The following is a 16,051-nucleotide window of genomic DNA, read 5'->3' as shown; positions in this document are numbered from 1 at the left end:
AAGAGTGAAGCATCACAGCCATTTATGATGTTATGTTTCACCTTGTAGGGAGCAACGGCCTCAAACCCTGCCTTAGCTATCATGCATCTGATTTTGTCTCTAATTTCACCTGGAATGCATTTTCATTCTTAAGATAGCCTTCTGTAAGTTGTACCTGGACTTCTTGTAGAGTTCTGGATCACTGATATTGAATGCTACAGATCCAGTCCTCAGCAGACTGCGAGTTTTCTGGTCTGGGCATGTCCGGTATGTTCTCAAAGGCACACATTCATCCATAATGAAGTCAGTAACATATTCAGGTCTGAAGATGAATCCTTGAATATGTTCTTGTCCACCAATTCAAGGCAGTTCTGTATGTGCTCTTCTGCCTTGCTTGACCTTACCTTTTGCTGTCCTCTTCACTGGTGCTGTGTTCCTTTGTCTGCCTGTATGCTGGGAGTAGAAGTACAGCTAGGTTATTGGACTTGAAGCAGGGTATGACACAGTAAGTATTTTTAATGGTGGTGTAACAGTGGTTAAGTATGTTGGCTTCTCTGGTCCCATAATTAACAAATTGATGGGAGTTGTTTAGAGACTTCTTCAAGCTGGCTCTGAAGTTCCCCATGCAATGTTCGGGAGAGCATCAGGTTGCACTGTCTCATGACTGCTGATCACAGTGCTCAGTTCCTTAGTACCAATCTGACGTTGGCCGGTGGGGGGGTGGGTGGTTGTACGCTGCAACCAGGATGATGGCAAAAACTTTCTCAGCAGATAGAATAGGTGATACTTGACCGCCAGACCTTCAAGGTCAGGAGAGTAGGACCAAGACTGCCATGCCTGTGCGCCACAGTGTGTTAATCTTGAAGCAAATGTCACCATCTGTCTTTACCTAATGTCACTGTCCAGTCCATGCAGTAGGTGAAATGTGCAAGCTGAAACACTGTGTCCAAAGTGATTCACGTCTCTGAAGCAAAGTACACGGCAGTTCCCTGGTGTCCCTGTGGTACTGCAATCTTGCTCTGAAGCCTTCAGTTTTATTTTCCGGTGATTGTACATTGAACAGGAGTATGGTACGGGATGGGGAGGAGGCCTCAAAGCCCTGTGTTTCAGGTTTACCTGTAGTCCTGCCCACCAGCCTCACTTCCTTAATGGGAAACTGCATTCTCCACCTTGGTAGTCTGCAATCTACAGTCTGTTGATTTTGAAGATTGATTTTTTTAAAAGTCTTTTAAAAGTGCTTACTGACTTAGCTAAGACAGTGACTGTAGTCCTAACTGAAAATACTGGATGATTTCCTTGGGAGTTACACACAGAATTTGCACTCTTTGGTGCCATCTTTAATTAAGTCAACTTTCTGTTCAAGATTAACAGCCACTTTCTTACAACACTGGTATTGGTTTGATTTACAAGCATGTGCAATTAACCACCACTCATAATTTTTGAAATAAACATATAAAATAATAGAAATACTCAACAGGTCAGACAACATCCATAGAAACAAAGAATGTTTAAAGTCATTGGCTATTTATCAGAGCTTTCTGAAGTATAGCCTAATTAATCTGCATGGAGCAGCATACACTCCAGTGCTATTACAAATTCAGTATTTTATATCTTGCAATAAAATCCAGAATTGTGGTGGTGACATTCTGTAGAAAGTATGGGTTTTACTTTGTGATTTTATTTATTTTGCAGCTGTTGCTGATGAGCTTGGAAACTTCTTTGTGAATGGTGGTCTAAAAGTAGAAGGTCCAAGAAACATCCAACTTGCAGGCACAATTTTTAAATACAGGAGACCAATGGATGTTTATGAAACTGGACTTGAATATATTGTGGCTCAAGGACCAACCAATCTGGGAGTTAATATTCTGGTATAAATTAAATACTTTCAAATAAAAATTCACACCTTTTAAGTAACAATTGAACATGTATAATATAACAGTGCTGTGATTTATAGAATGTTTATATGTCCTTTCTCATCTGAATTAGTTAAAATGCAGGCTTTGATAATACTGAGTGGCATCAATCAAAATGGCAGGTGCTCCTAGTGTATCTTTTGGTTTTATACACAACCAACAATAATCTCCATCTTTCTTTATCTTAATTGAATTGAACTGAATGATCCTTATTGTCATTATACATAGGTACAATGAAACTGTTTGGCTTCCTCTCAGGTAATCAAACAAAGTGGTAGATAAAAACAAGACAATAATAGAAAAACAGTATTAGATAGATAAATAGATAAGTTGCAGCAGCACCAGAATGTCTTCATTTATTTTTTTATTTCCTCAACTGTCATGCCTTATAAATGTCTGTTATATCTTGTGAAATTATTTGTGGTTCTACCTCTCCTGTTTTACCTCTCCTGTTCTATTGAATGTACAGTTCCTTCTGTACGATTTTATTCCAGCTTTTCTTGTCATTATCCTTTCTCTAAAATTAGGTTATTTTCTTAGAACTGGTAATATTTAAATTGATGGAAAATATGTCATAGAGCTGCAACAAGCCTTCTAATTAGGGACAGGTTGTCCATGCTAAAAGTTGCAACTAGTTTATTTGCTATATTAGTGACTGGGTAATTTTAAAGGTAAATAAGATATTCTTGCTATTCAAGTGCTATTTTTCCCATTATTGTGGAACATACTGCAAAGTTTGCTGCTGCTTCTGCGTTCTCCACATCTGTTATAATGAATTTTATTGCATTCACAGTTATTAATTCAAAGTGGCAAGAATCCTTACATTACTTATGAGTACACAATACCACGGATTGTACACTTCAAGCGTCTTCGACCTTCCTTTGATTCATATTATGTAACTGGATCGGATTCTCAAGGCAGAGAAAATAATGAACAGACTTACTCAGACAGAGATGAGCGTGTGGATATTCTTTATACCAATGCAAGTTACAGTGAGAAACTATCGAAAGAAGTTACTAGAACAGAAAACCAGATGTTAAGAACAGGGCAAAATCTACCTGAATATGATATGACCAACACAATCTATAATAGGGAAGGTTCGAACCCTGAGTTGGAAGGTAAGAATTTAAATCAAAAATGAAAGAATAGATTACTGAAACTTTGAAGAAACAGTTTATAAGCATGAAATATTTTAATTCTTTAACTTTTTTTCTCTCTTTTTGCTTTAATTATCTCGGTGAATCTTCCACATTGTACAGCATTTTAAGTGAGGAGCTTCTAGGCAAACTCTAAACATATTTAGATTGAGGAAGCAAACCTAGATCTACCCATGCATGAAATACTCTGGCAAAAAAAAATTGTTGCAGTAACCTAGGGACATCTATTTATTCCTGATTCAGTATTGATACATCTGTGGATAAATTGTACCCGTTAAAGAACTAGAAGTTAATTAAGGACGATCAGCAGCAAGGATTAGTCAAAAGTGAGATAATTTCTTGCTAATTCACTGAATTTTTCAGTCAGGTAACAAGAAATATCGCCAAGGATAGATTATTTGATGTAATATAAAAAACATTTCTTCAAGATGTTTTGCAAAATCTCACATGACAGACTGATCAAGAAAATACTTATCCCATGGGTCCCAAGAGAAAGTGCAATGATCAATCCAAAATTTTTTTCAGTGAAAGACAGCAAAAGGTAATGATCCATGGAAATCTGTAAATGAGGAGCATTATGTAATGAGATTACACAAGGGCTAAAACACGGATCTTTGTTTTTATTGTATAAAAGATTTGGACTTGATGTATTGCCACAATGAAGAAGTTTGAAATAATCAAGAGGAACTTCTAGCCTTCTGGAAAGGATGAGATAGACATAAAAGCGGTAAAGAGAATTCAATCTAGAGAAGTGCAAGATTATTTAGACAAACCAGATTTAGAAGGGTTAAGGGGAAAACAACTCACTTTTGGAATGGTAGAAGCCGGTGACTCAGCACTAAAAGATGGTAGAGACAAAATATAATTATGTTTGTAAAAAATACCTGGAATAGTACTTGAAGAGCTATAATTCTCGTGATGTGAGCCAAGACCTGTGAAGTGGGATTAACTAGACCATTTGTGCTGGAATAGAGATGATGGGCCACACAGAATTCCTCTGTGCTGTAAATCTATCTAGTTACTCTAAAATTAGCAGTAAAATCTGGATTGAAAAATCAATGTAGTAAACTTCTGGTTATCAGATTTTATTTATAATATGAAAGTAAAATTCATAATTCATTTGTTAGCATCTGGAAGAATGCCTCATTGATATTATTTCTGTTCTGGGATTACCCTTTAGCTACAATTCAGGAGCTCAAACCTCTGCCAATCATTAATAATCAGCCATAAGGCCAAATAATAAAAATAAAAAAGAATCCAATATTTAACTGCTGTCTTGCCTTAATGAAGACATTATTCATAGTATACATGCATGCCAATTTCTAGTTGCATTGCTACACTCTCACTTTTTATGTTCTATAGTAATCCATTTCTGAGTTCTTGTTCTATATCTTCTCTCCTGTGGCACAAGACTGGGAATAGCTGTAGCAGTTTCATAAGGATTCATTCTTCATACTTTGAAAGAATCAGTTGGTTTACATTAGTAATTCTCCATTACTTGCAAATTATATTGGATTATAATATGTTTGTATTTCTAATTATAAAACCCTATACAGTAATATAATTTATTTCTTCCATTTTTGTTATCATTAACTTACAATACGACACTTATACATACACCCTTGCTCAAATCTACACTAGTTAATAACAGGCAAAGACCTATTCTTGCTACTTTTTCAGTTATATTGATTTTGAATATACAACACAGATTTAGCTAGCCAATTGCAAGAAATCTCTTGGACACACAATAGACTGCAGACGCTGTAATCCTGAGGTTAAAAATAAATTGCTGGAAAAACTCCATGGTCAGGCAGCAGAGGCAAAGGGATGGTTGACATTTCAGGTTTCTGTAACAGGGTCTTGACCTAAAACACTGTGACTATCCCTCTGACTCTGCTCTCTGACCACTGATTTCCTCTGGTAGTTTGCTTTTAGCCCAAGAAACCTCTTGTGATCTCGATTATTTCTGTGTAATAAAATGTTTATTTCATGATCTAATTTGGGTAAACTATTTTTCTCACCCATAAAAATTAAAGGGAACAGTATTTATAATTCGTCCTCTGTATTTTAGCCACTTAAATTTTATTACCTTTGAAATTGTATTTGCAAAACCATCTGTCTATTTGATGTTAAGCTTCTACTACCTACCTCAATTACAATACAGGCCAACCTTATGCTGAAATCCTCTTTTGACTTCTGTCACATCTTCTCTCCTGACTATACTTAGGTCCTTTTCTCTTCTCAAAATTCTTAAAACGCAGAAATCTTCCCATGTTGTATCCTACATCCACCCCACTCAGCTATCAATCCTGTCCTTGTGAATTGACACAGTTTCAGCATCACTTAAAGATCTTATGTTCATATTTAAGTAACTTCTTCCTTTTTGCAATCTCCTACAGTACACATCTGAATATTGTGCATGTTCCCTTGAATCCACCTTTGCTACTTGATTCTTCAGCTTTCAGAGGTCATGTTGTGCAGTTATTTCCCTTATTTCTCCCTTATTTCAACAATCAGAGGAAACCTAATTCTATGATCAAGATCTTGATGACACCAATACTTCTAAAAAATTTTCTACATGAAAATTGGTGTTTAATATTTCTTAATTGTTTCTATTTTCCACTGCTTCTATGCACAATTTTTAGTTGGCCTAACTTATTTTCCTATTTTGCAACAGATATTAAAAATAACACTCAACCTAACAGTGTTGAAGACATTGAAAATACAGCGATAGACCTTGTCTCAAAGTTGACCCCACAAGGGTATATATATATGTCAGAGATTCAGTTGACAGATAGACTTGCTAAAGGACGTACAAAGGGGCAAACTGAAAGTGGTGCAAATGTGACTGAAAACACAGAAGGAATCCTACTTTATGCTGCAGAGTCTACTGCAACGGGCTTCCGGATTAATTATGACAAAAATGAAAACTTGGGGAGCCAGAGAATTAATGATACATTTTTGGAACTGACTTTTGGCAAAGGTTTTAACACGTCTGCAGAGATTCCCTTCTCCAATGAAACACTTATGCACATTATTCAACAAGCAAACCGAACACAGAAATTACGGTAAGTTAAAATAATTAGGCCGAGTTGTTTTAGCACAGTTTTGTCTATTGCAGCTCTGAAATTTTGTTTATCATGTTTTCAAACAAATCTATTAAAATTGCACATTTTCTTGCCAAATATTACATGGATTATTTCCTGCAAAAAGCCACATATCCTTTGGCTGCAATTGTTCAGTGACCTTCATGTAATCAAATAAAAACCTGCCATTTCATTACTGCTGTCTTGCAAAGAAAGGTAGTGTGAAAAGCTGTCACTCTAAATTGTATCTAATCTACAGTGCTTTACAACATTGGGGTCTTGGGCTTGTAATCACACTGTTTACTGTAACACAATGATACTATCATTGTATCATTTAACAAATATAAAAACTTGAAAAAGAGAGATTTATTAGGGAAACTAAATAACCTATGTTTGAAATTTTGAGAGATCTGGTCTTTTATTAGAGTAAATACCAAAATGGGGACATTGATAGTGACTACATAAATAGATTAGTGAAATCCAGTAAAAAAAAGGAACCACAAGTCTATCCAATATGTTAACCCTGAAAATTCATTTTTCCTTATTGTGTGTGCCCTCACCAGTAGCAGTTTTAAAATAGGGTGGCTACAATTCAGCAGCATTTTCTTGCTGCCTCTCCCTGGGATGTACTGTTAACCAGAATATATATTTGGAAAAGACTCTCATTATAGAGAACACCATGCATTTCAAGTGACTGAGAGATTCTTGATGAGCTTTCCTAAGGATTCCAATTTTAGTACTCATTTATACAAAGATATTTATCTGAGAAGTATTATGAGTTTGAAATTGTTGGATGCCTCAAGGTCCACTCCACAGCAAAGATAAATTTGCGTGCTCCCAACGTGGCCTCTAAGATGCAATTTAACAAAGATCTGTCACAAACTCTGTACCCCTCCACTTGGTATCCAAATCTTTTAGGGGAAAGAAATGTAGATTCTTATTGCCATAATTATGCATTCTTAACAAAAGCTAACATCTATAGTTAATCCAAGCACTTTCAGCAGTAAGCCATCTATTTTACATTCTCTGCTACCAACTTTCATTGTTTAAATAGATATGAAGCTGACTGAACTCTGTGAAGGAATCCATGTAAATTGGATGTGAATAGTAATTTTATTTAGCTCTATGATTGGCTTAGGAAAGTCAGGTTTGTGCATTAGGAAGTCTTATCAGATCTGTACCTGGACCTACTAGCAGAGTTATGCTCATGGCAAAGTTGTGGGAAGTCATGACCCAAGTAAACAGGCCAGGAACATTTTTTTTTATTGCTGCACCAAACTCCACATTAGTCTTATTTTAGAAAACTAAGTAATAGCAATGCTCTTAGGAATTTGTACAAGAAGCTCTGTGCATAGATAGTGAACCATTCCTGAGGACATGTAAGTTTCATGCTGCTATGCATTAGTGATGTTCCTGGAATCAGTGCTTTTCCTTGTTATTCGTTCATGTCAGAGCTTCTGCTGTCTAGAGATTGTCTATGAAAATATGTGCAGTAATAAAATTGCTTTTATATTATGCACATTTAAATAATTTACAGCTATATCAAATTGTTTGAAGTAGAAACCTGTAAAGGTATATATATTAATAGGTGCATTATGATATATAACCAAAATATGGCAATCTGAAAGCTTCAGCATCATAGTCAGAAACAATTTTACAGTTAAAGTATCCCAGTTAAATTAGTCATCTGTTGGGCCGGTATATTGATATTGGAATATCAGTCTTAGCATGATGTAAAACAGTGCCTCTGTCTTATATTTAAATGGTCTTTTTGTTTCTTTAAAGCTGGGTATTTTTATTACATTCTCTCTGTTTCTAGCCAGCTGAAGCTCTGCTTGTAACGAGTCTTGGAAATCTTCTTGAACAGCAGGACAGGTAGGTTTGTAACTCAATGTTTGTGCAGTGCTTCCTTCGCTTTATTTTGCTTCAGGTCTAATTTATTTTTCCATTGTTTTCTTTCAGAAACAGACTCAAGCAGTTAAGAAAGGGCTTGGGTGTGAGCCCTGCAGACATGTACCGATGGAAGTTGTCATCTCATGAACCTTGCAGTTCTACTTGTACAACAGGTATCATGTATGCTCATTATTCATGTCCTAAAACTACAATTTGCAGTGTGATTTAAAAAAAAAAATCACGGGGCAATATGTCTAGTGAAAGAAAACTTCAAATGTTGGTTTAAAATAATGCCTGTTGTGAAAAGGACAAGTGCAACGTATACCCATTTACAGGTGTCCCCTCCTTTACAAAGGTAGAGCATTCCTATGAAACCTTTCTTAAACCGAAATTACGTAAAGCAAAGAAATATTCATTTATATGGAAGAAATTTTCGTAAAAGCAAAAATCGTCTTCGTAATGTGAGAACAGGTTACTAATGTAGGTCTTTTGTAAAAGTGAAGTGGAGTAAAGTGAACATTTGTAAAGCGGGGGATACCTGTACATGGTATTGTGAGCAACCAACTAAGTCTGAAAATTCAAGCGCTGTAGTTGACCATTGTTGAGAAACTCCACTGAGTCTCAATATTTCACCACTTGGTGTCAGACTTATCATGAGTTCTCCTTGAGTCAGCCAGTTGTAGTTCAATCTCAAGTACATAATTAGGAATTGGGAATCAACAGATTTTTCCAGTGGGTAGAGGAAGCTTGATTTTTAGTGGGAGTTCAGTCAAAATAGTAGTGGCCATCCAAGGAAACTAAAAAGGAAATTTGTAGCTGTGAGTCGTTTGGAATGTTCTAAAGTCATTAAAGGCACCTTATAAATGGAAAGTCCTGAAGAAGGATCTTGGCTGAAACATCAACTGTTTATTCATTTCCATAGATTCTGCCTGGTCTGCTGAGTTCCTGCAGCATTTTGTGTGTGTTGCATATAAATGGAAATCTTTATTCATTTTATTTGCATGGACCAGTGTTTGACAGGTTCTGGTAATTTAGGTGAAACGCTGAAATCTAACCAGTGAAACTCCTAAAGAAAGAAATTTTAGTCCTTTTCTATCACACCAGCTTCATTTACCACTCAATGTGTTGGATCAGTTTGAATGGAACAATATCTCCACAATGAGTTGTGTTCTGAAAGGAACTTTCAATTAAGTTTAATCAAATCTTTGCATAATTTTACTCAGTGATGAAAATGGGTTTGTGAGTAATAAGATCATTGTGGCCTATTTGCATTCAGTGTCATTATGATGTTGGGTTTAATATTAAATTTGTTAGATAAACCCTTTTAGAAACGAAATTGAGTGTATTAGCCACTTATAGGTGACTTATAGTTGACATATCACCTACAATATAGGTCATATATTCCGGACGTGATTAACACCCCCACCACTGCCCACCCCCCACCCCCAGCTTTGGCTGGTCCGTAAGAATATTGTCATAATTAAACTGGTCCACGGTGCAAAAAAGGTTGGTGACCCCTGGTTTAACACCATCATAACTAGCCCACTTTATTAGGTACATTTGTATAACTACTCGTTAGTGCAAATATCTAATAGGCAGCTCAATGCATGAAAATGTGCAGACATGATCAAGAGGCTCAGTTGTTGTTCAAACCAAACATCAGAATGGGAAAGAAATGTGATCTAAATGACTTTGACCACACATGGAATACTTGCTGGTGCCAGACAAGGTGGTTTGTGTATTTCAGAAGTTACTGATCTCCTGGGATTTTGACACACAACAGTTTCAAGTTTATAGAGAATGATGCAAAAAATAAAAGCATCCAATGAGCAGCTGTTCTTAGCCTTGCTAATGGGAAGGTTCAGAGCAGAATGGCCAGGCTTGTTCAGTGACAGGAAAATGACAGTATTTTAAATAACCACACTTTACAATTGTGCTCCGTGCAGAATACCTCTGAATGCACAACACATTGAACCTTAAAGTGGATGGGCTAAAGCAGCAAAAGACCACAAAGATACACTAAGTGGCCACTTTTTCAGGTGCAGTATGTACCTAATAAAGTGGCTGCTGAATGTACATGCACACAAGAAGTAAGATATAGGTATTTTCATATGATTATCCAAATTATTTTACACGTGCTGCTTTTAGACATTTAGTAACTACCGCTTGATGAAATTTCTACAGGGAGAGATATTTTCCATAGGTATGATTAGTTTTCATGTTTCACCCTCAATTTAAAAAAATTGCTTGAACTGACGCACATTCATCTGCATAATATACGAAAAAAATTGCCATTGAATGTATAAGAATTATATTAATGCATATTTCTGAGATCATAAATCACTATTAAAGCATTCACTTATCAGTGTTAATTCCACATATCTTGGAGGTGTTTTTTTTGACAGTCAGCTTCAGCAATTGATCAATGCCCATAGTTCATTTCTGGTGAGATTTTTAACAGCATCAGTGTGAATCATGCCTCGTGCCATTGCTTCCTGTGAGCAATGCTGTGCATTGCACAACCCCCGTCAAACTTATTTCAGGAAGACTGACTCAGCTTGGGATCCCTCATTGCACACTCTTCATGGTTTCAGCACACCCCATCATAATTAATTGCCAGTAAAAATCCTACAACCAGAGAAGTGTCTGTGTGCTAATCAGAACAGAAGTTATGCTCATAAGATGAAAAATGAGATTTTTTTTTAAAAAAAGGAGAATCATCTAACAATTGGAAGAGCACTCACGGCAGAAATTGACAGAGGATATGAATGCCTCCTATGAACACCTACACTTTTAGGAGCCTTGTAATACATTGAAATGTCCACTCGACATGTGAATACTACTAGTTTGCCAAAAGAGATTTTCTGCAGTGCAGCACCATGCAATGAAGTATTATAGATGATACGTGACAGCAGAGATGCCCTACATGAATAATGAGGCAAGGTTTCTGAGACTGAAGTGACCCATCTTTGGCTTGAAGAGCAATGCGGGCACTTATGTTTGTACAGTATGCTGGTTAATTGTTGGAGCAATTGGGTTGGTTGCAAAGTTGAAAATAATCTCCTAAGCACTTTCCGAAACTACCCTCTCAGTGTGTGCACTGAAGTATCTGACACTTTAGATCTAGACTCAACTGGTTTTAGTAGTATTTTGGTTTCACCATGCATTTCTAATATAATCTGTTTTCTTATATTCTGTGTAATGAGAGCCATTTCATTGCTGCTGGTACTGCTTCATGCACATTTGCAGTATACTAGTGGAAAGAACAACTGTGCATAGTGTGGTAGGTTGTTAAAATTTTTTACACAGCATTAACGTTTGAGATTATCTGCCATTTTTCATTTTTGTATAAGTTATTTAGATGTACCAAGGATCACCAAATGATGTCAACACACCACCTGAGTTGTCAGAATCAAACTAATTTTTATTGGAAGCTAAGATTTCTGACCATTGTCTCTTTAATTGCTCTGCTGGATTGACATTTGGTCAGCAGCTGTGAACTACTTCCTGTAAGGCTGCTGAGCTTTTGAGCTCTTGATAGCTAATTATTTCAGGATGTGAGGGCAGGGTTGGGAAAGCAAACGTAGTAGTGTGACCTCACTTAGATTCACTACATGGAGAAGTCAGACATAGCAGTGCATGTCAGATTCTATTTTTTGATAATTTTATGATATTAGTTTCATTTAATTCTTCAGAAGAGCAGCAAAACATAGTATAATTAATTTAGCTTGCAATCATCAATTGCCTAGGGCTAATATTATGATCATCTGCTACCAAATTACTCAGTTTGCAATCCTGCCTATAGAGCTGAAATAAAATATAGTGCTCATTTTTAAACACTGTCTGTTGTATGCAGGAGTCACCACTTCATTTGCGGTGTGTATTCGTTACGATGGTGTTGAAGTTGAAGATTCATTCTGTGATTCTGCAACTCGACCAGAGCCAATTCATGAGTTTTGTGTAGGAAGAGAATGTCAACCAAGGTACGAAATCTGTTCTCTTTTTGTGTTTTTCTTCCACATTCTTTTATTGAAAAAAATTCTCAAAATATGGTTAATGCTGAAAGGCATCAAATATTGCCTCAATGGAAAAATTAACAGTGCATACAATTAAAGAGAATGGCAGATAGCAGGAGGGCAAAACAGAAGACTAAATGGTTTTTAGATTGATAAGATTTGGATCTTTATTCAGTTTTGGGGCTCTTTGATAGAACCTTGTTTTGTTTTCCAGGTGCATTTATAGCTGAGTAACACACACACACAATGCTGGTGGAACTCAGCAGGGCAGGCAGTATCTATGGAAAAGAGTAAACAGTTGACATTTCAGGCTGGGACCCTCCATCAGGACTTTGTTTACTTTCTTCTATAGCTGCCTGGCCTACTGAATTCCACCTGCATTTTGTGTGTGATTTCCAGCATCTGCAGATTTTGTCTCGCATTTATAACTGATTTGGACATAGGGAGAATAGAACTGAAGTATTTTGAAGGAAAATTAAGAGGCTTTGTCTCAGATGTTTAATAGGCTATGGAATGTCTTAGTAAGTTAATGCAGAGATTCAATTATTCCCTAATTTTGGCTGGCAGTTTTGTATGTCATTTCTCAGAGTAGGTGCTGGCAAGTTTTAGAAATCCTGAGCAAATGCAGAAGTCTCAAGATTAATTGACCAAGTACTATTGGCAATTTCCCATTGTATTTAGCTGCTAAACTTCAGGGTCCAGTTGCAGGAGCTTGCTGAGATTCTCCAGCACACACCCGGGAAAATATGCTTTCAGATCCTGTGCCAGTTAGACCTGGCAGAGGATCATCAAGCACATTCATTTGAATGATGGTCTTGTGGCTGGGAAGGATAAGGTAGTTTATATCTAATTACTGGTGTTTGGTTTAATATCCTTAATCATTCAAACTGTTTTTGTTTGATTTTCTTTTTATTAAATAGAATTAGAATACTTCTAATGATTTTTGAATATCCCTAACACCCAGAAGTACTGACAAATCATTGACAGCTTTGACAAATATGCAAACTTTTGCAAACTTGGTTTTGCTGTCCACATTTTCCAGAGGAGATTCATAGGTTGGACTGTTCTGGCCTGCCCACAGTCTCTGATTATTTCATTTGATAACAATTGCTGCTTGTCTCTAGAATCAACAAGTTGATTCTGAAGTTGGAAAAGATAAGTTTGGGGGAAAATTAGGTGAAGGGCCTCACATAGAAAAACCATGCCAGTGATTTAAGAAGAAAAGTTATGTTACAATATGGGAGAAAAACCTAAAACTTAAGGCAGCTGGATTAAAGCATAAAACACTTACAGCACAGAGCAGACTTTTCAGCCCATGATAGTATGCCAACCTTTTTACCTGCTCTAATATCAATCTAACCCTTCCCTCCTACCTAGCACTCTACTTTTCTATCATCCTTGTGCCTATTTAACAGTTTCTTAAATGTCCATGTACTCACTACTCTGTGAGGGGAGAAAAACACTCTACCTTTGACATCCCCTCCTCCAATCACTTTAAAATTATACCACCTTGTATTTGTCATTGTTGCCATGAGAAAAAATCTCTGGCTGTCCACTTAATCTATGCCTTTGATCACCTTGTACACTTCTATCAAGTCTTCTGTCATCCAGCTTTTCTCCAAAGCAAAGAGCCCCAGCTCACTGAAGCTATCCTCATAAGACTTGGTCTCCAATCCAAGCAGCATTATGGTATATTTCCTCTGCACCCTCTCTGAAGACTCCACATGTTTCCTCAAATGAGGTCACTGAAATTGAACACAATATTCCAAGTGTGGTCTAACCGGGGTTTTATAGAGCTGCAACATTATCTTGTGGCTCTTGAACTTAATCCCCAGCTAATGAAGACCAACACACCATACATCTTCTTAATAACCCTATCAAGCTCGCACAGAAACTTTGAGGGATCTAGGTATGTGAACCCGAAGATCCCTCTGTTCCTCCACATAGCTAAAAATCCTGCCATTAAATCTTTCTGACCTGAACTTCATCAGCCACTTGTCAGTCCAGCTCTGCATCTTTTCAATGTCCCATCGAAACCCTCAACAACTTTCTTCTACACTCTACACAGTTCCTCGGGTATTGCTTATGACATGAAAGGTCTCACATGTTGAATTTCCACTCAGAGATCTATTGTCCACTAGCTTCTACCATTCAGGAGAGAAGCTCATTGTAGAAGTCATTTAGGAGTGAAAGCAGGAGAAAGTTGATCGAAAGGGAAGAAGATCTGGCGTAAAAGGGATCACTGGATTGACATTTACAGGAGAGAAATGCAGAGATTCAGAAAAGATCTTGCAGTGGTTGGTTAGGAGTCACTCAAGGACTTCTACAATGAGGGGACAGGAGTGGTAGGAACTATCACTATAAAAGAACACTAAAATGAGAACTGATGTGGAATAAGGTTGATGTTCAAATTTGACAGCACGCAGGTAAAGATGAATCCTCCACTTTCCTCCCACCCTTTTCAAACACTGAATTCAGCTTTAACACTTCAGATAAGATCTGTTTCAGTAAAGTAGGCCTTATAAGTGTAAAACCATTTTGGCTATTCATCAAAAGATGTACTGTATTTCTTAGCGTTTTAACATTACTGATGTTTGCCCAGGGCTCTCCATTGCACATGTGCATCAATATTAATGAAGAAGCCAGAATAAAATGCTGGTTATTTGCTACCATTGCATTATGTATATGTGTAACAAGGTGTTCAATGTGCAAAAACATACAAAGCTGAGAATTTCTGGGCTTTTAGCTTCAGTTGGAGAACTCAGAATTCAGCATGTTTAATGCTCTCACTTCAGGAAAGGAAACAAAATTTCAAGGCAGTCTGGATCTATTTATGTGCCTGGACTGACTGCTAAATGAGAAGTAACACCAAAACCAAGTCCAAGAATCAATAAGAGTGATGCTTGGACAATTTGCTGGACAAAAAAAATTGAGGCAAACCTGTTAAATGAATGCAAAAGGAGAATCTTGTGATTGTGGAAGAAAACCATAATAATCAATGAAAAGCCACATCCATTATATAGACTTTACAAGTTGAAGTTTAGGAACATTTAAGTAGATTGATCAGTCTTAGAGTTAAAAAAAACAATTACTATTCAATAAAAATCTCTAAATGCCTATCTATCTCTCTTTGAAATACTGATATTATTGGCCTTAGTTATCTTCTGTGTAATCGTCTGCAAGTATTTCAAGAACTATATCTGACTTAAGTCATTTTCATTCCATTTTTTAACTTCATATTGCTTTTGTGATGTTATGCAAAGATTTGTTTTTATATGGCTAGCCTTCTAAAGTCTTCAATACTATAATATTTTGCTCCCTATTGTTTTTAAGCTGAGTAAATGCTGTGAATATTAATTTATAATGGTTTCTCCTTTTGATAATTAACTTCTTACAGATGGGAGACAAGTAGTTGGAGTGAATGTTCACGAACCTGTGGAGAAGGATACCAATTTCGAATAGTCCGTTGCTGGAAGATTATTTCTGCAGGATTTGACAGCTCAGTGTACAATGAAATGTGTGAATCTGCTGATCTCTTCAGGCCATCAGAACGTAAAATCTGCAAAAATCCAGCTTGTGGCCCGCAGTGGGAGATGTCAGAATGGTCAGAGGTAGGAATTCCTTCAGGCTTTCACATATAACTCATTCATCCTTCTAAATTTATCTACTATTCCACTTACTATACGTACACCATAGATTATCTCCAAAGATTCTTAAGAGATTATCACCCTGAGTTTCTTGATTCCCCCCCCTCAATTCAATGCCAATAATTTAATTCAACCTATTTTTGATCCATCAAATCAAGTTTAATTATCATTCAGACCATACATATAGATATAGCTGAATGAGAACGCATTCCTCTGGGGACCAAGGTGCAAGACATTCAAAATAGCAAGCAAAAATACAAAAATAGCATGTAACAAAACTCGAAATATCAAGCAAAGAAGCTTATTACACCAGAAAAGGAAACAAAAGTACAAATGGGTCTGGATCTATTTATGTGCGTG

At 36.7% G+C, this 16,051-nt stretch overlaps 1 protein-coding gene across 1 annotated transcript in view; it reads left to right on the top strand.

Moving 5' to 3' along the window:
- adamtsl2 (ADAMTS-like 2) overlaps positions 1-16,051 on the top strand; it is a 70,045-nt gene that overhangs the window by 25,098 nt on the left and 28,896 nt on the right. The window contains exons 9-14 of the mRNA XM_059943790.1: positions 1,672-1,847; positions 2,686-3,010; positions 5,727-6,117; positions 8,098-8,201; positions 11,885-12,011; positions 15,442-15,655. Of these exons, the coding sequence (XP_059799773.1) occupies positions 1,672-1,847; positions 2,686-3,010; positions 5,727-6,117; positions 8,098-8,201; positions 11,885-12,011; positions 15,442-15,655 (1,337 nt within the window). The remainder of the gene's footprint in view (positions 1-1,671; positions 1,848-2,685; positions 3,011-5,726; positions 6,118-8,097; positions 8,202-11,884; positions 12,012-15,441; positions 15,656-16,051) is intronic.

This window comes from Hypanus sabinus, chromosome 18 (genome assembly GCF_030144855.1).
Source record: "Hypanus sabinus isolate sHypSab1 chromosome 18, sHypSab1.hap1, whole genome shotgun sequence".
Classification (NCBI taxonomy): Eukaryota; Metazoa; Chordata; class Chondrichthyes; order Myliobatiformes; family Dasyatidae; genus Hypanus; species Hypanus sabinus.
Note: the sequence above shows the minus strand (reverse complement) of the source record. Positions and strands in the feature narration are given on the sequence as shown.